Source organism: Mauremys reevesii, linkage group 5 (genome assembly GCF_016161935.1).
Source record: "Mauremys reevesii isolate NIE-2019 linkage group 5, ASM1616193v1, whole genome shotgun sequence".
Taxonomy (NCBI): Eukaryota; Metazoa; Chordata; order Testudines; family Geoemydidae; genus Mauremys; species Mauremys reevesii.
Window position 1 is genome coordinate 14,559,581 of NC_052627.1, and position 26,675 is coordinate 14,586,255.

At 41.4% G+C, this 26,675-nt stretch overlaps 1 protein-coding gene across 1 annotated transcript; it reads right to left on the reverse strand.

The window, feature by feature from the left end:
* Positions 1–634: 634 nt before the first annotated feature.
* On the reverse strand, positions 635–25,919 carry NUP54 (nucleoporin 54). The gene is made up of 12 exons (XM_039542085.1): positions 25,719–25,919; positions 19,376–19,459; positions 19,117–19,254; positions 16,434–16,660; positions 12,752–12,939; positions 11,076–11,272; positions 4,662–4,716; positions 3,826–3,919; positions 2,435–2,542; positions 2,167–2,286; positions 1,632–1,742; positions 635–884 (listed from the first exon to the last, which is right to left on the reverse strand). Exons 1-12 carry the CDS (start codon positions 25,768–25,770, stop codon positions 756–758), a joined length of 1,503 nt encoding a protein of 500 aa, XP_039398019.1. The 5' UTR covers positions 25,771–25,919; the 3' UTR covers positions 635–755.
* Between the last annotated feature and the right edge of the window lie 756 nt (positions 25,920–26,675).

Below are 26,675 nucleotides of genomic sequence, written 5' to 3' on the forward strand. Positions count from 1 at the left end.
GGGGAAGAAGTCAGGCAAACTTAATTTCTTTACAATATGATGCTTGGTAGATTTTTTTTTTTTCCTAGCACAAGTCTGCTGGATTTGTTAGTCACAAGTGCTTTTTATAAATCTCTATGTAACTTATTACAAAGTATGACTTTTTAGAAATAAAAAGGCAACAAGATAAAGGACACAGTTTAAAGTAGACATTTTATTCTATTTCCTGAATAAGCAAAATGATATAAAAATATAGCCTTGCAGTCCAAAAAAGGTCACATTACACTAAACACTATATCCACAACTCCCCCCCCCCCGCAGATAAATATTAAAACATGTTTACAGTGTAATGTACATGTTTGCAACAGCCTAGTTTTTGGATGCAGAATTTTGTGATGTAGATTCCTTTCATGTTTTTACTCACTGCAAAAATGAAAACTTGAAAGGCAAGATTCCCTTAGCATTGCATGGAAGAACAATGCTGTTGTAAAAATGTACAATAGTACATAACTTTTGTAGCAGAACAGTATCTGAACAGATTGTTTCTTTTAAGAAAGCATATACAGCTTTATAAGTCTAAACCTTCCAAAGGTTATCAAGTTTGAAAAGCATGGAAGAGGCTTTGCTCGTCCAAAAGATTACAGCAGATACCAAATTTCTGAAAATCCTATACTAAGATATGCATTTTATTTAACCTGGTCAGTTTCAGGCTTTGAAAGTGAATGCTGAAACAAGGTAATGCATTTGATATGCCCCTTACAGTGGGCTATGACAAGTCAACTGAAGATTCCTCCTCTGATAGGGATGCTCTCATTCAATCCATGTTCTATGAGTTTTATATCTTCCAGGTCATCTTTTATTATGCTAATCAAATGACTCAGGCCTTCTTGTTGCTGCTTCAAATGCTAGAATAATTAAAGAAAAAAATGCGAAAAACACTTCAGCTGTAGCATTTATCACACAAAACTACAGGTCAGTCCACTACTTGATAAAAAGAGCAGAACAGGTTTATCCCATTTAGAACCTCTCTAAAATAACTTCCTTACTACAAGTTAAGTTTACTTTTTGAAGGCACAAGTAATGTAGTTTTGCTAAGTATAATACATGTTCATTTTTACCATGGTCATGCCTGAAGGCCTGTGAGCTCCTTATCAGAAACACTGAACTATTTGAGTTCACTCAAGATTAGAGCTGGTTGGAAAAAATGCAGATTCAATTAAACTTTTGTCAAAACATAGCAAGTTCCAGAGTTGACAGCACTGCTGCAGAGAGCATGGAAGACCCAGCTAAAGCTAATGGACTCTCAGCCCTAGGACCAGCCCCATTGGCTCTCTGGTGGACCAGGGAGCCTGAAGTCCTAGGACTGGTTTTCCAAGATCTGCACTTCTGGGTAGCCCCTGCATGTGCACTGCTTGGGGTACCACAGGAAAACAACTTCACTGCACATCAGGATTGCAAAGAACAGAGCTCTTAGTCTAGAGGAAATTCAGCAACAGCATCAAGCAAATACTAAGTCCACTTGAGAGGCAAGAGGCATGCTGAAACTTCAGTTCCAACACCACTGTTTTCCATCTTGTTATTTATAAGCTGTGCACCCTCCACCCAAGCAGGCTGTTGTAGAATTCTGCATGCAGTTCACAAGGAATACTTACTTGCTTGATTTCTTGTAAGAGATCTGCGTCAATGTAGTACCTCTCTTCAGCCCTAACTGCTCCAAAATGATTTTGCATCCTGATCTGAGACATCAGTTCATTTAGTCGACCCTAAAAATAGATGGGATATAAGGGGGAAACTGCTTTTCTATCCTAATACGTGTGATTCCCTAGTCCTGAGAGAAAAGTGGACCATCAGCCTGAAAGTTCTGGCTCAGCTTCATGGGGTTTTTTGTTTTAAAAAGAAGAGGGGTGGGGAATACAATACAGTAAACAAACAGTCTGATACTGTTGATAAAATTGCTTCAGTACTCGCTGTGTTGTCTTTGACTTTGGAAGGGTTTTTTCCCCCCAAGATTGGATTTAGGACTTGCAAATCTGCTGACTCAAAACAGGGAAAATGTCAATGTTTTCTTTCAGAGGAAGAATACTAACTACAAATAGTTTTAACCTGGCTTTGGGGAGGTTGTTCTACAGCTTTATTGTAAGTACACCAAGAGCCCGTTTCTGTTGCAAGAGCTTATAACTCACTCACCTTGAACTGAGTAGGTGCATTGAGCTCACACTGAATGGTGTCTAACTGTACACGAAGTTGTTCCTCATCAGCCTGAATGGCATAGCCACTTTTCCTTTGGATCTCTTGTTTAATTAACACCTGCAAAAGGAACCACTGAAGTTGTGATCTTTGGAATGATTGAAAGAAAGGAAAAGGAATGGGAAATAATTTTCCTTTTACAGCTCTAAGTCTAGTCTGTTGCCCATGGAACACACACATCAGATTACTCAATGCATCCAAGTGTTACCTGTAAGGTTCTATGAGAAAGATCCATTAGTTTCCTCTTGTACTGGGCTATTTTTGCCATGGTTGTGGTCTGATTTTTCTGTAGCTCACTAATATCTTCTGATATTATCTGGAAGAAAAACATGGTTGCAGCTGGAGGCCATCAAAAATTTCATTAAAAAAAAAAGACCTTCTTACAAGCAGGAAAATATTAGTAGCAGCATTCATTTTCCCTGCCATTAGAGTTTCAAAACAATGATCAGTCCTAAAGGAAAAGGGGCCATATTTGAAAACGATGAGTAGTAGTTTCTCATGTAAGACTGCCATCATACCCCATTGTTTAATAAGTGGGTCTGTTGCAGCTCATCTCTGCTATCACCATCATTCTGTTTTGTATGCAATTAACTGAAAGTTTTAAATATTTATCCTGAGCAGCTGAGGGGGCCTTATTCTGTCAGTACCCTTAACCCCTTTCCTGCTTCCCACTTGTGTCCCCTCAAAGTGAAAATATCTGTTCTGGTCAGGTAGTTACAGCACACCCATCGCTACAGGATCGGTGCCCAATATACGCTCCCCAAACTGAGGCTGTGTCAGGTGCTATGGCTGGAATTTTCAAGAGAGACCTAAAAGGTCTTACATACACACACCCCCCCCAATAAGTGGGGTGCTTGTCAGGAAGAGCAGGGTGCCTAATTTGGAGACACTTTTGAAAATCCCTGAACTAAGAAGGGTGGATTTTAGACTGTCATAGCCAAAAAGATAATTTTCTCTTTCAAGGGAGCAGATGAGGGAGAAGATATTCATACAAAGCAGAGAACAGTTATTTCATAAGTCTGCCACTCCTATATATAGCATGGTGTCAAATGCCTGTTAATCATATACAAGAGTCCTCATAGCTTCTGTAAGGGTTGTCTTGCAGTTCCTGTTTCAGCTTCAGTTAAGTCACCTACTCAAAGATATTCTAAATTCATAACTGCACAGATGCACGCTTCAATGGGTACGTCTACACTGGCATAAAAGATGCAGGGGGTGGCCGGGGCTGGCCCAGGTCAGCTCACTGACTCACAAGGCTCAGGCTGTGGGGCTAAAAATTGCTGTGTAGACATCCAGGCTTAGGTTGGACTCTGGAACCCTCCCTCATTGTGGGTCCCAAAGCTCAGACCCAAACATCTAAACAGCAATTTTACAGCTCCACAGGCCATGGGTGTTGAATTACTGTGTAGACGTATCCTAGGTTTCTCTATTATCTATGGTGGCAGCAGTTTAGAACGATTGCTAAGTGTTAATACTCCCCAGATTAGTTCTCAGCAGTTGGAAGTCAGGATTTAAGGCCACAAGAGTCACTTTTCAAGTGTGAAATCCATTGTCTGCGACCGTGTTCAAAACGAATGGTGTCCAGAAGTTAACACTTACATCTAATCTGGTCTGATGCTGCTTTGTCATCTGGTCTTGGACCTTTAACCTTCTCAGCAGCTCTTTGAACCCTACCATTGGTACAGGGATAAGCCTACGGGAAGAGAAGTGCTTCGTTATTAAACAACTCAAGATTTACAGCTGTAATTAACAAAATATTCCTGAATTGCAGACTGTTCATTACAAGAATGAGAAGTCATTGTAATTACGGGTGTTAAATTCAGAAGTCCTCACCCCTTATACTGACCGTGTAGGAGATTACATTTATTTAGAGTTGCAGGACTAACAGGGTAGGATTGACCAAGAAATGTGCTGGTTTGAAGTTCACAGATACAGCGAGCTAACAGTTCCAAACAATTAACATCTACCCTACAGCAAGAATTTGCAACCCAAAAATCAGACATGACTTCTGACCAAGCCCACAGTCCTCTGCTGCCACAGATTCACATACTAATAATTCTGGGGGTGCTGCATAGATTGTGGATGTGTAGTGGATTCTACACCATCTGTCTAGACTCTACATGTTGCTTCCAGAGAACTCATCAGCTCAGGAGAGAGGGGAGAAAGAAACTGCAGAGGGGGTTGAGTGCACTTCTTTCCTTCCCCTGGGTCCTAAAGGCAGATTTACTAAATTGGCATTTTTGTGAGGGAGAGTGTTTGTGATTCTGTGGCCACCCTCTCATTACCTACCGTGTAGTTATCACATTATACAGTTGTGCCCCTAAAAATAGTATCTCCTAAAGTTATCTGAAAGTTATTTTAGAAAGTGTTTGATTTTTAAGGCTAAATTCACACCGTATATCCATGTTTAAAAAAAAAAAAAAAAGAAGACTTACTTTTCAGGATCAGGATTATCCACTTTGGCCTGTTCCCAGATAATAGGATCAACACCTACAAGAGAAAATGGAAATTCTTTCCATAAGGACAATCTCAGTGGTGCTTCAATAGTTTTCACATCACACAGCTGGTAAGTGATCAGATTTAATAATGCATGTGAAAGAGCCACACTGCAATCAGCTGTGATAAGCTGAATTAATAGCTTGAAGATTCAGTTTATTAAGACATCCTAGGCCCAGGTTTTGTGGAAATATCTGGGCCAAAGAACAGTTGTCAAGCTGTCTCACTGATACAGAGATGAAAGGAAAGTGAAAATGGTGATTAAAAAACATTAAGCATCAGAAAGTTGTCAGGAGACCACCAAAATCTGGTCCAAAAGGAATATAAAAATAATAGTACAAGCAACTACAGTGTGTGTTAAACAAATGACATCATCAAAATCAAACACACAAGACTTCTTTGGAAACCTCTATCAGTTCAGTCAGGGTGTCACTTATTTTGCCATTATTTTCAGTATATTAATGAATATTTATATAGCAATTTAATGATTAAATAAGCTGTGAAGCTGGCATAAGACAAAGCAATGGAAAGACATCATTTGGCTCCATCATTGCTGCTGAGCTGGCAAATGGGAAGTCAAAAAGATCTAGCCATTATATTTTTAGGACTGTCGATTAATCAGTTAACTCACATGATTTACTCAAAAAATGTGATTAATTTTTTTAATTGCACTGTTAATAGATCACTTAAATATTTTTGGATGTTTCTACATTTTCAAATATTGATTTCTATTACACAATACAAACTGTACAATGCTCACTTATAATATTTGCACAAAAATGGTAAGAGTATTTTTCAATTCACCTCATACAAGTACTCTTTGCTTAATGTAGTTATGTTACTAAAAAATGCTACTTTAAGCGAATCCAATTTCCCCATAAGAATTAATGTAAATGGGGGTGGGGAGGTTAAGTTCCAGGGGAAATGTACATTTTATTTTTATATATATATATACACACACACACATATACATACACACACACACATATACATACACACACACACATATACATATATTTTTTTTAACTGTGTGTGTGTGTAAATTTTAAACAATTTAATGCTGTTCACAGCAATGACGATTGTGAAGCTTGGTTGAGGTGGTGAAGTTAGAGGGTGGGCTATTTCCCAGGGGATGCCTTGCTGCTGAATGATGAACTAACACTTGGCTGAGCCCTCAAGGATTAAAACGTTGTTAATGTAGCCTCACACTCTACAAGGCAGCACAAATGGAGGGAGGAGACAACTGATGCATGGCAGTGGCTGCAAACATTCCCTGGGGAAACTGAAGATGATGAACCCACACTATCCCACTGGAGTGCACCACTCCCTCCACTTACCGAAGTGCAAGGGGGTGCATGTATGTGTGAGATAGAGAGCCACTGTGTGTGGGGTGTGTGTATGTGTGTGAGAGAGACACACACATTGCCCCTTTAAGTATGCTGACCCCACTTTTTAAGTAGATCAGCAAGTTGAGACAGCAGCTGCTGCCAGCAAGGTCTCTATCCTGAGCCCTGTCCTGTCCCCCCCACCCCCCGGCTCTGTGGAGATGGGGGACACCCTGACATCAGCACACCTTTTCCCCCCTACGCCCTGCACAGCAAGCAGGAGGGTCCCGGGAGCAGCTCCAAGGCATAGGGCAGGAGCAGCACATGGCACTGGGGGGGAGGGGACACCTGAACTGCCCGGCAAGGCAACTGACAGCCTGCTGGGCAGCTGCTGCACAGGGAACTTGGCGGGGCTGCCAGCCCACCGTGGTTCCAAGCCCCCACCAGCTGGCTCCAATAGGCTGCTCTCCCTACAAGCAGTGGACAAAGCAGGTGGCTGCCAAACAATGTTATAAGAGCATTGCGCAACTTTAAACAAGCATATTCCCCAATTCATTAGCAACAATGAAACAGTGTTAACTGGGAGGACCTTAAGTGAGGAGTTACTGTACTATACTGCAATCTTTATCATGAAAGTGTAACTTACAAATGTAGATTGTTACATAGCTGCATTCAAAAACAAAACAAGGTAAAAAAAACTTAAGTCCACTCAGTCCTACAACTCATTCAGCCAATCACTCAGACAAATAAGTTTGTTTACATTTATGGGAAATGACTGCCTGTTTCTTATTTACATCACCTAAAAGTGAGAAAAGGCATTTGCATGGCGCATTGCAAGGTATTTACATGCCAGATATGCTAAATATTCTTATGCCCCTTCATGCTTCGGCCACCATACCAAAGGACACGCTTTCATGCTGAGCCTCATTAAAAAAATAATGCATTAAATAAATTTGAGACTGAACTCCTTGAGGGAGAATTGTATGTCTCCTGTTCTGTTTTATCCACATTCTGCCATATATTTCATGTCATAGCAGTCTTGGATGATGTCCCAGCACGTTGTTTGTTTTAAGAACACTTTCACAGCAGATTTGACAAAACGCAAAGAAGATAGAGATTTCTAAGAATACCTACAGCACTCGACCCAAGGTTTAAGAATCTGAAATGCCGTCAAATCTGAGAGACGAGGTGTGGAGGAGCATGCTTTCAGAAGTCTTAAAAGAGCAACACTCCAATGCAGAAACTACAGAATCTGAACCATCAAAAAAGAAAATCAATCTTTTGCTGATGGCATCTGACTCAGATGATGAAAATGAACATGTCGGTCCGCTCTGCTTTGGATCGTTATCAAGCAGAACATGTCATCAGCATTGATGCATGTCCTCTGGAACGGTGGATGAAGCATGAAGGGACACAGGATTCTTTAGCGCAACTGGCACGTAAATGTACTGCAACGCCGGCTACAACAGTGCCATGCGAACGCCTGTTCTCACTTTCAGGCAACACTGTAAACAAGAAATGGGCAGCATTATCTCCCATAAAAGGTAAACAAACTTGTTTGCGTGATTGGCTGAAGTAGGACTGAGTGGACTTGTAGGCTCTAAAGTTTTACATTGCATTAAAAAAGAAAAAAGTTATTGTACATAATTTTCTACATTTGTAAATTCAGCTTATGATAGAGATTGAATTACACTACTTAGATGAATTGAAATACTATTTTGTTTTTTACAGTGCAAATATTTGTAATAAAATATAAAGTGAGCATTAATTTTTTTAATTGTGTTATCACAATTCATCTTATTAATTGCTTGACAGCCCTAAATATTTTATATTGTTTGCCTAGTTTAAACTAGTCTTCAGAACATCCTTGGGAAGTAGGCAAGTATCATTTTCAACAATAGGGAAACAATGAGATTTGCTCAAAACCACATAGCAAAGTTGGGACTAGAATTCTGACGTCTTGGTACCCAGCTCTGTGCTATCACCACTGGACTATATTATCTATCAAGGATAATGTGCTAAGATGCACACACTGAGTATATTAATTCACATAAAGTGAAGTTAGAAAAACTAAGGTAAGAATATAAAGGCAATAGCCCTCAAGATGCAGAAGACAAAGGAAAAGTGTTGAGATTTACTCTAATCACGTTTGTAAATTTTAGCCCCAGGCTGAAGGAGCATTTTTAAGAAAGTTTAGTTGGGGGGGGAGGGGAGGGGAAGCAATTTTAACTGTTTAGCAATCTTAATTATGGCATTCTCTAAGTGAATGCTACTGTCTATTCCTCCTCAGGTATACTGTTTTTCATTTCTTTTTATTAAGCCGTCTTTTCCTTGGTATGACCAGTGACTCAGATTATGCAGATCCCTATATTAAATATATCTTTTGTATTCACTATGTTACTTCGGGTATGTATTCACGAGCAACATTAAAGCGGTGCCGTGGCAGTGCTTTAATGTGGCTGTGTGGTCGTGGCACCAGCACTGGGGGAAGAGGACTCCCAGAGCTGTTAAAAAACCACCCCCACAAGGGGAGTGGCTACCAGCACTGGTGCACTGTCTACACTGCCACTTTACAGCGCTGAAACTTGCAGCACTCAGGGGGGTGTTTTTTCACACGCCTAAGCAAGAAAGTTGCAGTGCTGTAAAGTGGCAGTGTAGACAAGGCCTTAGTTTTGTCTGCCAGTTTGAATATCATCTAATCAACTTTCTCTCAATGTTTGGACAAACATGTTAAATAAAATAGGTCTTAATATCAAACTGAGGTAACATTTCCCCTGTGCCAGAGAAAAATAAACCCTTTTTCCTATGGGTAAGGCAACTGTTTCTCTCATATATTGCATTTCTGGATAACAGTGCTGATTTTTCTGTGCAGAAGCATGCCAAACTCATTTTAAAATCCAGATAAATTAGTCCACGATGTCAAAGTTACAGTAAAGTTAATCTGACATGTCCTATGCTTCATCTGCACAATGCTCTTCTTTATTCTAGTTGCCCATAAATTAATTCCATTACCTGAAATATTTAATTGAATATTTACTTATAACTAAACTAAAATGTTGAAATACCTGCCTATCCAAAACATTCCATTATTTAGAGAATTTAGTATGCAGCGTTTACGGTCAGTTTTTTGTTTGTGTGTGTGTGTGTGTGCGCGCGCGCGCACGCATGCTGCGAGTGCAGTACTTACGCACAACAGAGGGAGTTAAGGATGGGGAAGTTGGAGATGTTCAACCTACACTTTGAAAGTCCAGTTTTTCAGAATGAGTTCAAATCCACCATGTAACTTTCAGGTAGTAATTTTGCTTTGCTCATAATTTGTTATACATGCACAGTCAGTACAAAGGATGCTTTTGGAAGTCTGACATTTCATGAGCTATAGAAATGATACTGTTGTGCATGCACTGATTTCTAAACAGATCTGGATCTTGTTACACTGGTGAAAACCTAACGCAAGGGTTTTATTTGTATTCCTGTAAGCGGCCTGTTGTGCTGGGCTCCTACACAAAAGATTGTTCATGCCCAACGAGCTTAGAGTCTATGCACAAGATAAAAAGGCAAACAGACAGGAGGAGAAGCACGAGGTACCAATGATACAATTATGCTGAAACTTCGCTAGCTGCACAAATCAATAAAGCAGCAGTTCTAAAAACCAGTGTTATTCCAAAATACACATCAGTAGTTTAAATGGACACTGCCAAGGTAAAAACAATTGTCAGATTTCTGTGGTAAGTTTTTTTTTTTTTTAAATACCTACTATAGTTACACCTAAAGTTACTATGCCTGAAAGAGACAGGACAGCAGTTGTTACTTAGTGCACGGAACAGACTTTGTCCCCATATAGTCAGTTTCCCCTTTTTTGAATGTCTTACCTAGCAATAAGGGAGAGAAAAATTATTTTAAAATGGCAAAACGTGGTAGCAGAACCACAGGTGTAGTACATAAGACTATTTTGAATTCATTTTTTGAAACTGGATTGGATTTCAGATTCAACTAAGGGAATCAAAGTTATCCTAATTTTGCTACCAAAGCACCTGATTTCCTGTTATGGAAAGAAAGATAAAGATTGAAGTCTATTTTAAATGTTATTTTGGCCTTTAACTCCCCCCAAAACAAACAACACATATCCAGAACTTGGGTAACTTATTCCTTAACACAATTTATCCAAGCCAAAAACAGACTATTTATGATTTTGAACCTGGAGAGCAGGCAAAGAGTTATTCCAAATGTACACTTATCTTCTCACACTTAAAGATCCTACAAACTCTTCTCTTTAGGCCACAGACCAGCAAACAGAAGCCAAGTATCTATGATATTGCAAGTGAACAAATGAGGAATCAAAAAGGTCACCGCACGCATCCAAAGGGATACAATTACTGTCTGTGCACATGTACTGATCGGTATGAGTCACTCAGAGAAAGTTGGGAGGAGTGAGAATACAGGCCCCTATGGTGTTTATTTTACCTGCAAAAAGTTACTGTCCTGGCATATCACTTTTGCTGGACTCAGTGAAGCAGTTAATAAGTCCTACATGCAATGAGGGTGGTTCTGTTATTTGCTAATGGATAAATCGCATCATAGAATTATGACACGTACTGCAATTTGGCAGAATTAGACATGATAGTTGAGGCTCAGATCAGTAGTCTAATGTAGTAACCTTTCACTCATTTGTGAATATGCTTTTTAGTAATGTCCAGGTCACAAAACAAGTCACAAACAGCAGTGTCAGAAACGTTTAATGGTGACATCTTCCTGCATGGTAATTGATTGATGAAAGCTAGTAAGGGTGTTTAAGACTTACAGTTTGGTTTACAATATTGTCTACGCCAGTATTAGATATTTGCATAACTTTGTATCATCAACTGAGAAAAATGAAGTTACTTTGTTGGAAGGGTTAGAAATATTTGGAACAGACATGTCAGTATGAAAGGTCAGCTAAAAAATGACATTTTTAAGCAGTCACTTACTCTCCTGGACACCTGGAGAACGTGGAAGCTTGTTTACCAACTAAGGTAGCACTTCAGTACATACCAGCAGGAGGATTCTGTAGAAGCTGTTTGATTTGTGCTGGAGAAAGTTCCGTTCTGGCCATGGAGAGGGTAACTCCAAGCTGCTGCAGTGATGTTTTTATGTTAAGTTGTTCAAAATGAGCATGCAGGGTTGTGGCTGGAACTCTCCTTGAAGTCCCATTTGGTGACCGTTCAACAACATAAATGACAACTTCAGTCCTGAACAAGCAAATGCAACAGAAAAGAAAATTATAATAATACAAGTACTGTAGATCAGTTAATGGTTTACAGAAATAACTGAAATCCAATTATAAGCCTGGAGCCAACCAACAAACAACAAAATCATTATTTTCAATTAATACATTCCAGCCAATTAAAAAAAAAACTGAAAATATTTACTGTTGACTAATACAGCAAACAAAAAAGTGAGCATCACATTTAGAATTACAAACATTAATCAAATGTTCAGAAGTCAACTACTTGTTTAATAAAACATAACTGAACTACAAAATTATACAGTTTAATAATGTGTTCAGTGCTTATTAGAAACCACTAGGTTCACATTTTGTTAACAAAGGAAAATGAACAGGATATCATGCATGTATCTTCCTAAAGTACATCAGCCTAGCTCAGGAGCAGCCCTAGATGTTTTACCACCCACCCACGGCAGGAAACATCAGCAGTGTGCACCTTCATATAGGCCAAGCAAAAGGAAAGCACAGCCAACCAATCGGGGAGAGGGGGAAGTGTGCCTAATCAAAGCAAAGAAGAAGAAAAGCCAACCAGCCCTGTGGTGGTGCCAAGGGGAAGTCAGTGCTCAGGGTGATGACCCTGCTCACCCATCCCTGACCCAGCCCAAATTCTATCACTGGAGAAAAAGAACTGGATACTGGAGCATCACATTTCTTGTCTTTTCATACATCAAATCAGTCTATATGTCAGGATAAAGTAGAGTCTTTGCTCTAAGTTTAGCAAGTGTGTGGATGGTAACTGCCAAAAGGTGCCTACGGTCATGGGGGTGTTAGAAATACTTAAGGTAGTTCAGTGTAAAGAACAGTCCTCTGGCACACCACAGACAGAAGTAGCCAGTGACACTGTCAGTAAGCAAACTTAATTCCAAAGCAAATATTTCTGGGCTCAAATGCTAGAATACCTTGTCAGCATTGGTTCCCCTCCCCCCCAAAAAACAACAAAACAAAACACCCCACACCACTGTCTACCCGAAATATCTTACTGGTAGGGCATGCCCTCCACTTTCTAAAATATTTAGTGCATTTAACCCAGTTGCACTAACCACTACACATATCCCTGATTTTTCCTGCACTGCTGCCGAACAGAGGAATCACAAGATAAGTTCTGGCAATAGATTTTTTACTGGCCTCATTGCAAATGCCAAATAAACCAAAAAAATTGGATTTAGTGATCCATCAGAAACAGTGGAAAGAAACTGGAGACAGAAGAGGCCAAAACCTGTATACAAAGAAATGGATACTGTTGAACACAGATGGGTACTATATTGAGAATACAAACATTAAAACTTTAAATATGTATTTGAGTATCCCTAAAAGACTCTTAGAAGGAGTTTCAGCAGAAGCTTTGTACTGAAGCGGATTGACTTTAAGACAGCCAACACATTATACACGCAGAGAAAACCAGATAGAGAAGGGTGGAAAATTGCACAAGAAGATATTCACGTACTGGTCATCTGGCAGTGTTTTAACGCCTTCTACATTGACCGTAAGGGTCTGGTTGCCTCCCAAAATTTTGTGCAGTGATTCTACTAGCTGCTGCTGCTGGTTTCGTATGTCTACTTCTTTTCTATTGAAGACTAAGACCACCAGGCCATCTTCATCTTTGTTGTTGGGCATGCAACTGAAGCCCACAGCCTGTGGAAAAAGCCAAATTGGTTGTTGTTAAAAGGTTCACCTGAAAGTGAGATACATCAAGACGTGGGTGTAGGAGAGGACAACACTTGCAGAACTTGTAAAATGACATGTTTCCAGCTAATTCTAAATATAACCATAGTGTATGAATAATTTTAAAGGTGTTAAATGCACTCCCACTTTCTAAAACTACATTTTATTGAGCAATCACAGTAAAGTCACTTTTGAAATGGTTGAAGTTTTTAAAAAGGTAAATTTTCAGAAATGTCCATTCTCTGCCTTTGAGAAATTTTGGCCTGTTGGGAAGATTCTGTTGGGAAGATTCTAGGTTGAAGGGAAATTTTGTTACTGTTTTGGAACGGAGAACGGAATTAAACATAACAGAATTTTATACATTTTCTAAAATGCAAATGTAAACATAGGAAAGGGGATTTTGACTTGTTATGCCTGGTATTAAAAACCCCTCGTAATATAGAAATAAGGAAAAAGGAAGATAAAATCATAGAAATTTAGAACCGAAAGGAACCTGAAGAGGGCATCTAGTCCATACCCCGGTGCTGAGGCAGGACCAAGTATACCTAGATCATCTCCGACAGCTATTTGTTCAACTTGTTCTTAAAAACCTCCAACAATGGGGATTCCACAGTCTCTCGGAAGCCTATTCCAGTGCTTGACTACCCAAATAGTTAGAAAGCTTTTCTTAATATCCAACCTACATCTGCCTTGCTGAAGATTAAACCAATTTTTTTCCTTGTCCTACCTTTAGTGGACATGGAGAACTATTGACCGCCATCCCCGACAGCTCTTAATAGTTTTTCAAATATATCGGGTCCCTCTCAGTCTTCTCTTCTCAAGACTAAACATGCTCAAGTTTTAACCTTTCCACATAGGTCAAGTCTGCTGAATCTTTTTTTCCCATTTGTGATGCTCTCCTCTGGACTTTCTCCAGTTTGTCTACAACTTTCTTAAAGTATGACGACCAGCACTCGTCACAGTACTCCAGCTGAGGCCTCACCAATGCTGATTAGAGTGGAACAGTTACCTCCCATGTCTTACATATGACACGCCTATTAATGTACCACAGAATCACAGCCGCCTTTTTCACAAGTGCATCACTTCCAACCTCTGGAGAGTTCTGGAACCTCCACTCTATGCGGTATTGGCTGGAGTAGGAAGACACTGGGGAACACAACTCCAGGTGTACATACTGAGTGCTTTTGTAGGTGTAAAGCTTAAATGAAATAAAACAATCTTGAAGGTCAAGATATAACATTTGAGAACGTCAGTACACCCACAACAGTTACTTTTCCATCTCAGTGTGTAATGATGGAGTTTTGAATGCTTGTATTTAAAAACACAAAACCCTAATCTTATCTTCTCTATTTTCTTTTAAAAACCTCTCTATCCCTTTCTGTGATAAAGTTGCAGTAAGATTAAGTATTACACGCTTTGGCTGATGCAACTCAATATCCCAACACAAAGAAACTCTGTTGTTCATACTATAACAATAGTAATTTTCAAAGACTGCAGGACAGTTTGAAAAGTCATGAATTAGTGATTATCATCCCACTTGCTTTAAGGCAACTGTTTTCATACACTGAGGTGTTGTACTGTTTTAAGGTTCAAATACACGGCTTCTTAGCACACTGGGGCAAGTCACTGAAATCTCTTGATTCCTGATACAATATAGCAAAGACAGTGAATTTTATGGAGGGGCTACAAATGGATCTTTAACCTAGGATGCATGGCTGCACTTACAACTATTGTGCCAGTGTACGCACTACATTCTTAGAAGAGGAAGTCTAACGAGATTCCGCAAGAGTTCCCTCAAAGCCATTTCACTTGGGTACAAAAAGTCCGTCAGCCTGAATCAACCCAGGGCAATACTCAAGGCCCTAGGACAAATAAGATTAGACACATAGCACAGAAATGCACTTCCCAGAATCAATGGAAAGCTAAATTTATGAGAAAGATGAAGAGTATTGTGCAATTTGCAGAAAGCACTAGTAGTTCTCTGTTAAGAGCAGTCCTCTTATAAGTGGGTGTGAAACTTTTACAATTGATACCTATATTAAAGTGATTGTTCAGAAGTGTCAAGTTGCCCACAAGAAGCTCCTATTACTAGGCTGCACCATAAAATGCATTATGAAGACAGCAAAATACCTGCCATCTTGTTTTACACCCCTTTATGCATTTACTATACATAGGTTCGGTTTTAGAGCGTTGGTAATGTTCTCCGACGTGTATGTCGGAACCAAGTATTAATTATGCAACAAACTACATTAACATTCAGGGTAAAAATTGCATCTCTTAGGGAAGTCTCTCAAATGCGTACACGAAGCCAGGCTTATTACTGTCTTTGATATGTCTATTAATTGGTCTGTGGCTGAGCTAGAGTAAGCATCATCAGATCTGTGGAGGATGAGGAACCCTCTACTCTTTGCTGACACAGCAGAACTGGAAACTGGGACAAGGCATAAGGACAGCTTAAAGACTCCTGCGGATAAAAGCAGATGAGTTCAAATCAGAATAAGCTGGCCTGAATCTAGCTGATGCAGAAGAGAATATGGGCTACCAAAATGGTGTGCAGGCCAAATTTAGAAAACAGTCTCCTGTTGCTGAGGCTGACACAGAGATCAACATTAAGTTTGTTGTTCTGGATATCAAAAAAAAGATTATCCTGGTCTTCTAAAGCAGGGTTCTCAAACTGGGGGCTGGGTACAGGTGGTCACAAGGTTATTACAGGGGGAGGGGGGTTGCGAGCTGTCAGCCTCCACCCTAAACCCTGCTTTGCCTCCAGCATTTATAATGGTGTTAAATATATAAAAAGTGTTTTTATCAGAGTTTGTGTCACACTCAGAAGCTTGTACTGGTGACCCCTTTCACATAGCAAAAGTTTGAGAACCACTGTAAAGCTTAAAAATTAATTTGAAGACAATTTTAAGTGTTATATTTAAGTGATTAGCACCAGAAGAAATGCATTTCTAATGGATTAGTGCTCATTTTGGATGGTTAATGACCTTAATTCTCCTAACACTATCCTGGAATATTTTATCTGTCTTATTGCTCACATGAGCAAGCATGTCATTTGTAATATATGGAGATATACCTATCTCATAGAACTGGAAGGGACCCTGAGAGGTCATTGAGTCCAGCCCCCTGCCTTCACTAGCAGGACCAAGTACTGATTTTGCCCCAGAGATCCTTAAGTGGTCCCCTGAAGGATTGAACTCACAACCCTGGGTTTAGCAAGACAATGCTCAAACCACAGAGCTATCTCCCCCACGTCCGCAGGGCCTAGATTTTCAGCAAGCACACCACTCAGAGCTTTACCCCATGCATATCAGAATGGGACACATTACCTTGAAGAACATACGATGTTACATAATTTAGCTATTGCTAATTCTAAGCAACTTCCATGATGCATTTAGGATTAAAACAGAAGACTGCAAATGGTCTCAGAATAAGTATTCAGATAAATACCAGAAATATCATACCTTAAATCTGCAAAATGGGTTTTCCTGTGTGAACTCCACCGGAGCAATGTTGCTGTTAAAATATCCTTTGCCCGCCCCCCAGAAGGCTTGCAACTGGTTCCACTTTGCCAAAATAGCATCTCGCTCATCTCCCAAGAGCGTGGGAGCAGAAAGAGCACTGGCTGTGTTTATCAGCTGGTTGGACTGGGAAGGTGCCTGCGTGGGCTGACTGAACAAGCCACCTAATGCTAAAATCAGACACAAAAAACAGTTCTTGAGGAATAAAGAAAGATTAACTGATTAAGGCACACCACACTAGAACTTCTTGTGCATTTGTCAGGGGAATACCAAGAAGTCTGTGGGTAAATAAAGCAGCACAAAGTTTGATTTTTGAATGACATTATACCCCTCCCCCCCCACACCCCTTCTTAAAAGTGCTGATAGAATTGTCCGACATTCAGTTACACAGAGGCACACTTTTAAAAAGAGGTGTCTAAATTTACCCATTTGAGGGATGTTATTGGATAAACATTCTTGGATGCTTTAATGCGGTTTCACCTATAACAATAAGATTTTTTGGCTCCCAAGGACAGCATTATATCGGGGTATAGATGTATTGACTTTTCTTTTAACCAAATGTGTCAACAATTCCTTCCTTTCTCATGATGCTGTCACTGCCACCATCAACTTTGTAAAGATTCTTGGTGCCAATGCTAAACCAAAAGAAGGGACCAGTATGATAAATGGAGATCCCAAGGTGAAGCACAGGTATTTCTGAGGGCTGCTATAATGGGGCTATGGAGATATGTATGCTATAACCAAGATGCTCAGAAGTCTCCTGGACTGACAGCAACGATCACCAATGTGCTGGATTCCTTTTTGATACACTTATGCTCCACTATCCAGAATCTGCTGGATCATCCTGGACTTCTTGGAGACCAAAAAATAAACGGAACAGACTTTTGTAAACCTTTTAAGCTTCGGTCAAACGGGAACACTGCCTGAATTTGAAATTGACAGTTGATGGTTCTCTAAACGTATTCCTCCTTTACAGGAAAGGAAGGAGGATGGGATGTGACTGCTTCAGGAGGCAGGGGAGGAAAAGAATTCAGTTTATAAAGTCACTACAAAAAGCAAGCTATGTTCAGCTCCACGCAGCCAGGAACTGCAAAAAGCAAGCTATGTTCAGCTCCACGCAGCCAGGAAATCTCTTGCTATGGACCAATCCTTTAGGGAATGGCATAGCAATATCTCAAAGTGTTTGGCCTGGTTCTCTTGGTCTCTTTCAAATGAGGCATGAAAGGCCAAGTTCCACTGGAATGCAACCTACATGTTCTGTAGGTAAAGAAAAAGGAGCTGAAATTTCTGTTTGATCTATAGAGACCTTTGGATAAGACAGACATTCTCACTCTCATACAGAGTATTTCCTTGCTAAGACATGGAACCCATGCCCTGATCTAGGCTATTCCCAAAGATATGCCTCTTGGAAAGGAAGGGCAATATTAAACTTGGAAAAGAACTACCTTACCACAGGATTTCGCTTGCTCTAGAGAAAACAATAAGGATGGCTGCACTGCCAACAGAACAGCAAAGGCCATCCTGAGGCATGTTGTGAAGGTACCTGGGTATTATGTGGCAAATAGGAAATGTAAATATTGTTTAAAAAGTTAACCAATTAAAATTATATCATTTACCCAGTTAACCAAATAAAGAGAGAGGGGCCCACCCACCGGGCTAGGGGTTAATGGTTAGGCTGGGTTAACTGGGAAGACTAATGCTGACCAGTTAACTGTTCAACCGTTACTATTTTACACCCCTAACTGCAAAAGGAAAACACTCTCCAGGATGCTCTGTAGAACCCTGGCTCCTCCATCTATTCCATGAAATCCCTTGTAGTAGACAGACAGTGAACAGCATCAGCAAGATAGGTAGCAGATAACTCAAAAGAAAAGTGATCCATCTCTTTTTTTGGTCCAAGGGGATGGACACTTTACTAGTACATTTTGAAATTACTGGGAATGTGCCAAAGTTTTTCGTTCTCATGCAGCAACCTGTAGCAATTTGAGCAAGAGGCACTTGAAGTGTGGAGCCTGCCAAACGGTGAATTTTTAAGCAGTCACATTAAAATGTCCAGGCTATTTGGTCTTTTTCTTCCACAACAGAGCAATCTCCCCACTAGTGAGATTTGGGGCTTGGAGGTGAATTTCGTGCTGAGTGAGGTTTAGTTGCCTCATCCCCCTCTTCAGGCTCTGGTGCTCTGTGTAAAAGGCTTCTCAAACTTTTGTACGGGTGACCCCTTTCACATAGCAAGCCTCTGAGTGGGATCCCCCCGTATAAATTAAAGACACTTTTTAATTATATTCAACACCATTATAAATGCTGGAGGCAAAGTGGGGTTTGGGGTGGAGGCTGACAGCTCATGACTTCCCATGTAATAACCTCATGACCCCTTAAGGGGTCCCAATCCCCAGCTTGAGAACCTCTAACTTAGACTACGAAGGGTGTTGAAATCTGTAAACTCTTCACTGATGGTTCTGGGGACACAGAAAAGCAGCTTAATATATTAAGTTGCTAGAATTTTCTATTATTTGTCCATTACTCAAGTAAACTCATACTAATATTTTGATTACTCAGGAGTGATGAACAAGAGACATTTTGCTTACTAATATTAGCTTTTAAAAGAAACAGAAGTCTTTGTACTTACTGGGCTGCTGCTGTTGGGTACTGAATCCTCCAAAGCCTAACCCAGTTCCTAAACCAGTACCTAGGCCAGTACCAGTTCCTGCTCCACCAAAACCAGTACCAAATCCAAAACCTTTGTTTTGGGTAGCACCAAACAGTCCTTAGAGGAGGGGAGAAAATCAAAGATTAACAGAAGATTTACATATGAACAGCAAAAACAGATAGCATCAGTCTTGTAGGAGTTTTAAGTTTAATTCTAAACCAGAATGATGGTAGCTCACCAGTGGTGCCTGTGTTGGTAGGAGCAGAAAAGCTAAATGCTGATCCAGGAGCGGTGGTAGTTGTCCCAAATCCTCCAAATGCACCTAGTAAAATAAATTGTACAAATAAACAAGGTGGCTTTGCCACATGATTCAATCTCTTGTAGATCATGATAAACTGCACACTCCAACGCAATGAGTTTTATGAAGGGAGATGCTGACAGATGAATGTGTTATGGCACAAGCAAGTTTTTCTGATCAGTTATTTACTTTGACAATAAAGTAAACAGGAGAGAAAGTGGGGACAAGAAGCAATACATATTTATCTTGTGACAAGCGAGCCAGGGATATTGAAAAACAAACAAACAACCCCCCCCCCCAACACACACACACACACTTAGGCTTTAGTTAACTTAAGTTGCTCAGTGCCAGATGTGCTCTCCCCATCTACAGAAGATTATAGCTAGTACTAACTTTTGTCAAATTAATTCTCTAGAGTAGAATAACTGGATTTTTGTGGGACGGGGTGGTACATTTTTAATATACAGGATCATTTAATTAAAAATATAAACAAGAACTACAGACACTTGGGTAGAACTAAGCATCTTGCATACAATGGTTGCATATGAGCAAGAACACAGACAGTAAAGATGGCCTAAAACCCTGGAATATGTGGCAAAGCCAGTGTCCCTCATGCCAGCAGAAGGATGACATTCTGTGTCCCATCCTGCAAGAAGATTTAGGGGGTAGACTCCTGTGGAATTCCACTGACTTCCATGGATGAATGGGTCTCCCTGTGTGGATCAGTTTTCAGGATCAGGTCCACAGCGTGGCACACAGGTTGTTAGGAGGATGGATTTGTCAGAATACTTCACAATGCAAAGGGAAGTGCTTGGTTCTTGAGAGGAACAGTCAAGGGGCCATACAGTAGAACCTCTAACATGTAAATACACCACTACCTTGATATAACGCCACCCGATATAACACAAATTCAGATATAAGGCAGTAAAGCATTGCTCGGAGGGGGGGAGGGTGCACACTCCGGTGGATCAAAGCAAGTTCAATATAACACAGTTTCACCTATAACACGGTAAGATTTTTTTGGCTCCCAAGGACAGCATTGTATCGAGGTAGAGGTGTATGTAAGATATTTATATCTCAGTTCAGAAGCATGGGCTGAAATGTCCTCAGTAAATTGAGAGCACCCTTAATTTTATAATACAATCTCTTCAAGTCTCTAATGCCAACTGTGCCATCTCACTGACTGGCCAAAACAGCAGAACAAATACAAGTCAGTACTTTAAAAGACTTGACTGGGTAAGATTGAGTTATTGCCAATAAGATGAAGGGCTGTCAGGATTTCATATATGCAATGGATGCCTTTACCCTGACATTAATCCCTGGCACCTTGAATCATTAATCTTAACCAGCTAAACATAAACCCACAATCTTTTATCAATAGCAAAGAGTGGTCCTCTTCCATCTCTGAAATATTTGGAAACTGTAAACTTTCCTTCTGGGTGTGGATTTCACAGTGGTAATCCATGCCTTTGTGATCCCCCCGTACACTACTGCAACGCATTCTGTTTGGGATGGTCCTTGCTCTGCATCTGGAAGAGCTAGCAACACCTGCATCCTCCAAAAATCACTGGCTGTATGAAGTCCAGCAAACACGCTTGAGGTTTTACTTTTATTAGTTAAAAATTTAAGTCAGCAGTTCCCAAACTGGAGTCTATGAATAGCTGACTAGTCGTATGGTGCTGGATCCCCTCTTTTTCCTGCTGCTTCTCCAGGTGTTCAGGCTCTCCATGAAGAGAGTCTGTAAAAGCAGCTGGAAACATGAAGAACCCAGACTAGATGCCTCTACTAGAGGCCTCTGCTACACAGTAGAAAAAACAGGAACCGTCCCCCAGGGACTCGGAGTCACCAACAGCAGAATCATGTCCAGGTACCAAGGTAGTATGCATAGAAGAGCACAGGGAAAAGAGGACCAGATGGCAGAGCAGCATATCCAGTGCAATTATCCAAAAAGGGGCTAAGCAGTGCCTTACAGCTACTGTTCCGAGCAGGCAAGCAGTGCTGTTTTGCACCAGCTGCAAACATCAATAGGCTTTCAGGGGTAACTCTGTATGGTATGCATTGCAATAATCCAATCTAAAATTGCTCAGGCACATATTCCTGATCCAGACATGTGTGAAAGTAACCATCACCTTATTAGTGCACAAAAGATGAAAAATATACTTTATTCCACTGACAAGACTTGGGTCTCCTGGGGCATTAAGAGGTCAAAAAGCAATTCTAAACTGTACTCGTGGACAAAAGATAGAAATTCTCCCTGAACAGAGCCTAAAGAAGTCATCCCATTATACCTTTTAGATCCTTTTTTAACTCAGCAAAACGGATCATCAGTCCACTCTGATCCTACTCCTGAACTTGGCCAGGCAGCAGAAAAGCAAAGACACAACATCATATAGGTCAGATGAAAACAATGGAATCAGAGCCCAAACTGATGAGTCTCCCCCAGGGGCCTCTTATACACATATGGAGCAGGAATGACAGCACCTCACAGACCTCAACTAAAAGAGTCCACTATGTAGACCAGCTGTTGTAAAGCCATTTGTAAGTTACATGTAATTTTTTTTTTTTAAACTTAATGTAATGAAACAGCTTGAAATGGCATGTTATGTATGTCAGGAAAGCAGTTATGAGCGGCAGAGTTATACAATCTTTGAATATAATTTTGCAATTTTAACTATCAGCAAGAGCTGTATATAGAAATATCAAACAGTATAGTGTACATGATTCAACAAATGGATATAGTCATTGGCAATGGACATGTCAGTTTATCAAAATACAGTTTACATCTGAATCAAAACAAATAATGATTTGTAAATCTATTAGATTTACCATCCCTGTGCACACAATGAATCTTAAACCAGACTTAATTTTCAACCCAACTTGATTTTCACTCATTCAGAGCATCAGCTTTATGCAACTGGATGAAAAAGGTTTCCAGTGATAATTGTAGTATTAAACTGTTAATACAATGAAAACATGTATCTCAGGTTTGGTTTTAATTTAGCTCATATCCATTAGGAAAAAGGCAATTAATTAGAATTTGTACCAGAGTAAAATCAGTTAAACAAGATCTACATTATTCATCAGGTGCATGAAAGTGACATGGGTGCTAAAATACAAAAAAATGGTCAGACTGTGGAATGCATTTAATTCCTATACGAGCAGCTGCAAGAACAAGATTGCAGGGCTAAACCTACATAAATGGAAACATATGAAATAGTATACCACCATACAAGGCACAAATATTTTCACATTAAAAAAGGACTAAATTTAAAATAAATCAATGTGATTACTCAATTGACTAATTTACACTGGATTGCCAATTCCCTTCACAAATAACCAGTGTCTACATTAGGAAGAACAAAAAAGCTGGAGCATCTTTTAAAGACAACCCTGCGTCTGTGCATTATTTCAGCAGATCAACAACAGTACTTGAACAGAGACAAAAAGCAAGGGCTATTGATTTTGTGCTGATCGTATACAATTTGTTTCTCCACAGAAACTAGTTAAGTGTGGTGGGTTCATGATAACCAACTGAAGTCCAATGAAGAGACATAGGAAAGATGAAAAACATGACTACAGTAGTCCAAGAATCTAAAGTAAGGAAATGTGGCTTTACAGATTTACTCTGTAATTATTCAGTATTACCAATATCTGAACAAAGAACTGAGATTACAGTTTGCCAGTAAATCTGACCATTTGCTAAATAATCAAGACTTAGATTTAGACTGGCAGGACACCATGGTTTATTTTGTTTTTAGAGAAAATGTGCATTTGACAGACCAAGTAATTTTCTTTCAACAGCTATTTTCACTGGATTTGCATATGAAATCCAGAAATTAGTGGAAGTATTTTTAAAGTCATATTTTGAGATTTTGCTACAAGTTATTAAAAGCTTTGTTCCCTAATTTGGGCTATACAAAAGGTATTAAGTAGTTTTTTATACTTGGATACCAGAGATCTGAAAAGAATTCTTGGACCCCTGCTATCAACATTCACTACAAACAAGTGTGTGTGTTATCTACCTGCACTTGCCAGACTGTTACCAAAATTGAATGGTGGCGCTGAGGTAGTGGACACACCGAAATTCCCAATATTAAAATTCACTGCAGGATTGGCAGTTAATCCGAAACCCCCAAAATTAAACCCACTGGCAGTGGAGTTTGCAGTCTCAAGCCCACCAAATCCTAACAGGTGGGAAGCAGAAAGAGAGCAGGCAGCATTAGTTTGAAGGGAAAAAAAAAAAAGTGGTTTCCATAGCCAGGGACAAGAAAAATAGAAATAGTTAAATTAAAAGCATAGAGGAGAGAAGTTATTCCATTTCAAATGAGATTCATTTATTTAAACACAAACAGAGTAATCCAAAGCTTTCTGCTATTTAACCTATGCTGTTAGCAGATACACTTTTTTTATTCATGTTTTAGCTTTGTAAGACTTCTCTCCCCTCCCACACTTATGCCTAATCTACACATGAAAGTTCCAGTCATGTAACTATGTCAGTCAGAGGCATGATTTTGTCTGCTATAGTTATACCAGTACAACTCCAAGCATGGATGCAGTTATATCAGTATACAAGTGACATGCTGGTCCAGTTATTCCCTCTCCCATATAGGAAAAGCTTTACATGTAAAAAGCACATGTACACGAATGTAACAGAGTCCACTAGGGGAGTTGTAGCATTTTAACTATACTAGTACAACCAGTGTTAGCTAAAGCAGTACAACTTTCCAGGGGTATGTCTTCACTGCAGAGTTCATTTGGGTGATCAGCACTTGGGTGTGAGTGGCACACTGCAAAGCCATATTCAAGTGGGGCACCATACCATGTCCACACTGGTACTATACACACTAGGACTTTTGTGGTTATATCCCAATGTTGTTAATACTGCAATAAGATGAATCATTCTAGGATTCTCTCTCAATGAACTGTGGGAGAAACCGTTTGTGTTTCTGTGCACACACAGAAGGATTTTTGGGAAGGCACTGGAGAATTATCAGCACCTGAGAGTTTTAGCCTGTATCTACACTGCAGTATGGGTGGGTTACCAGCCTGAGTGTAAGGAGCACTCAGGTTTTAGCCTGTACTCTAGGCCAGCTTGCCAGCCTGGGTGTAAACACCACCACCAGTCAGGCAAGAGGTTTTTGTGCATGGGAGCCAGACTGGGGCACCACTCAAGTTAGAACCTGAGTTACCTCTGCAGTGAGGATAAATGCCAGGGCAGACAAAGTATTACAAGTCTAAGTGCTCTGAAGGGGCTGGAAATGATTTGCCTTTTAGCACAACCTCTTAAAGCTTTGGGGTCTAGCTCACAAATAGATATATGCCTAGACAAGCCACACACTTAGAAAGCTTAAAAGGAACATTCCCCTCCTCTGATTTCAAGTTGGATGTAGCCTTTCCTCCTCCCCACACCCTAGAAAATGTCTCACAAATGATAAGCTATCTAGGGATGTCTCTTTAAATAAATAAAACTATTGTGCTTGAACATGAAGACTTTTGTGAATACTTGAGTTACCTGATAGTTATCATGACTGACTAATCAGTGCCAACGAGTACACATCATGTACATCCTCATCTCAGCTAATCGTGATTAAACTTTTCATAATCACATTAAATTTTTCTATTCAAGACAAGCCCTGGTATATATATGTGTGTGTGTGTGTGTGTGTGTGTGTGTGTGTGTGTGTGTGTGTGTGTAACACACACACTGCTCGGTCATTCGTGACCCCCTTTACTGCAGAGGTCATGAACCTCCACCTGGCTCTACTGGGAGCAGAACATACCGTAATGTGACACTATCTGCAGAAGCAGCTCGCAAGAGCCCTGGAGGGAAGGCTAGAAAAATGCACCCCCCGCCCCCCTCTCACAAGTCATTTCAATTGTATAAAGATGTCGGAGGGGCATTTCCTGCGCAGCAACAGCGCAGCGCCTGGAGCGCGGGGGGCAGTTAGCCCGGGGGGGGGGCGCCCGCGGGGCTGCAGCCGCGCCCAGAGCTCACCCGCCGCCGCGGGAACGCAGCCCAAGGCGCCTGGCTCGGTGTCAATCCATCGGGACGGAGGGGAAGAGCCCCGGCTCGGCTGCGGTGTCCCAGGGAGGGGCCGGACCCGCCCCGGCTCCCATCCCGACGAGACACCGCTACCCGCCCCGCCTCGGCGCTGGGGAGGCGGCGCCGCCGCTCCGGTTGCTAGGGCGAGCGCCACGGGGGAGGCACGGAGCGGGCACACCCACCCCCGCCCCGCAGCCGGTCTCCGCGCCCCGGCCCCGGCCCCGGCCGCCCCGCACTGACCTGTCGGGTTAGCGGCGGCGGCGCCGGCGGCTGCCCCGAAGTTGAAGGCCATGAGGCGGCGCGGTTGGCGGAGTGCAGCCGCCGCCGGGTCCGGCTGGAAACGGTCACCCCAAGGGGAACAGTTCCGGGTGACAGCCCTGCTCCCGGAAACATTAATAGCCCCAGCAACCAGCGCCTGCACTCACAGGGTGGCGCTGAATGATGACGTAATAAAATGCTCTGGTTTGTCACCCGCAGGAGCGACCAGGCCCTACCTCCAAAACAGATGGGTGGATCACGTAGCAGGGCGGATCTCGCGCTCGGCTACGCCTTAGCGGTGACGTATGGATGTCGCGCGCCTCTCAGAAGCGGAGCTGGCATTGAGGGGGCGGGTGGTGAGAGAACGTTAGCTGTGGAACATACCAAGCAGTCTAATGGAGGGGGGAGGGCGGAAATCACAGACTCAGGGCAATACCATGTGGCCTAGGAGGGGGCGGTGCCCTCTTGTGGCCACTGGCAGAGTGGCTAGAGCAGTGGGCTGGAGCCAGGACTCCTGGGTTCCACTGCTGGCTGTGCTGCAAGCGTGGGCAGGGGGGCCGGGCATGGCTAGCCAGCAAGGTGAACCCAGATCCCCAAAGGTGCATAGGCACCTAGCTTCCACTGATGTCAACAGGTGCACGGGGTGGACTTCACCCCGCTTCTCCACAGGGTGTGGGGGGCCGGTGGACAACTCCTCGCCTGCAGGCCAGTTCCCCCACGCTGTCCCATTGCATGTTATACAGAGACCCGCACCCCGCCACTGACGGCCACCTGGCCCTTGCTTTTCAGTCAGCTTTGTGCTCAATCATTGGATGGGGTTACAGATTTAAAACTACAAGGGAGCCAGCAGGGTCACTGCCTTCCACAGACACGCCATCACATGTTCGGCCATTAAAAAGAAAACTGCAACGGGGTCACACGTGGTTACAATAATTTTTA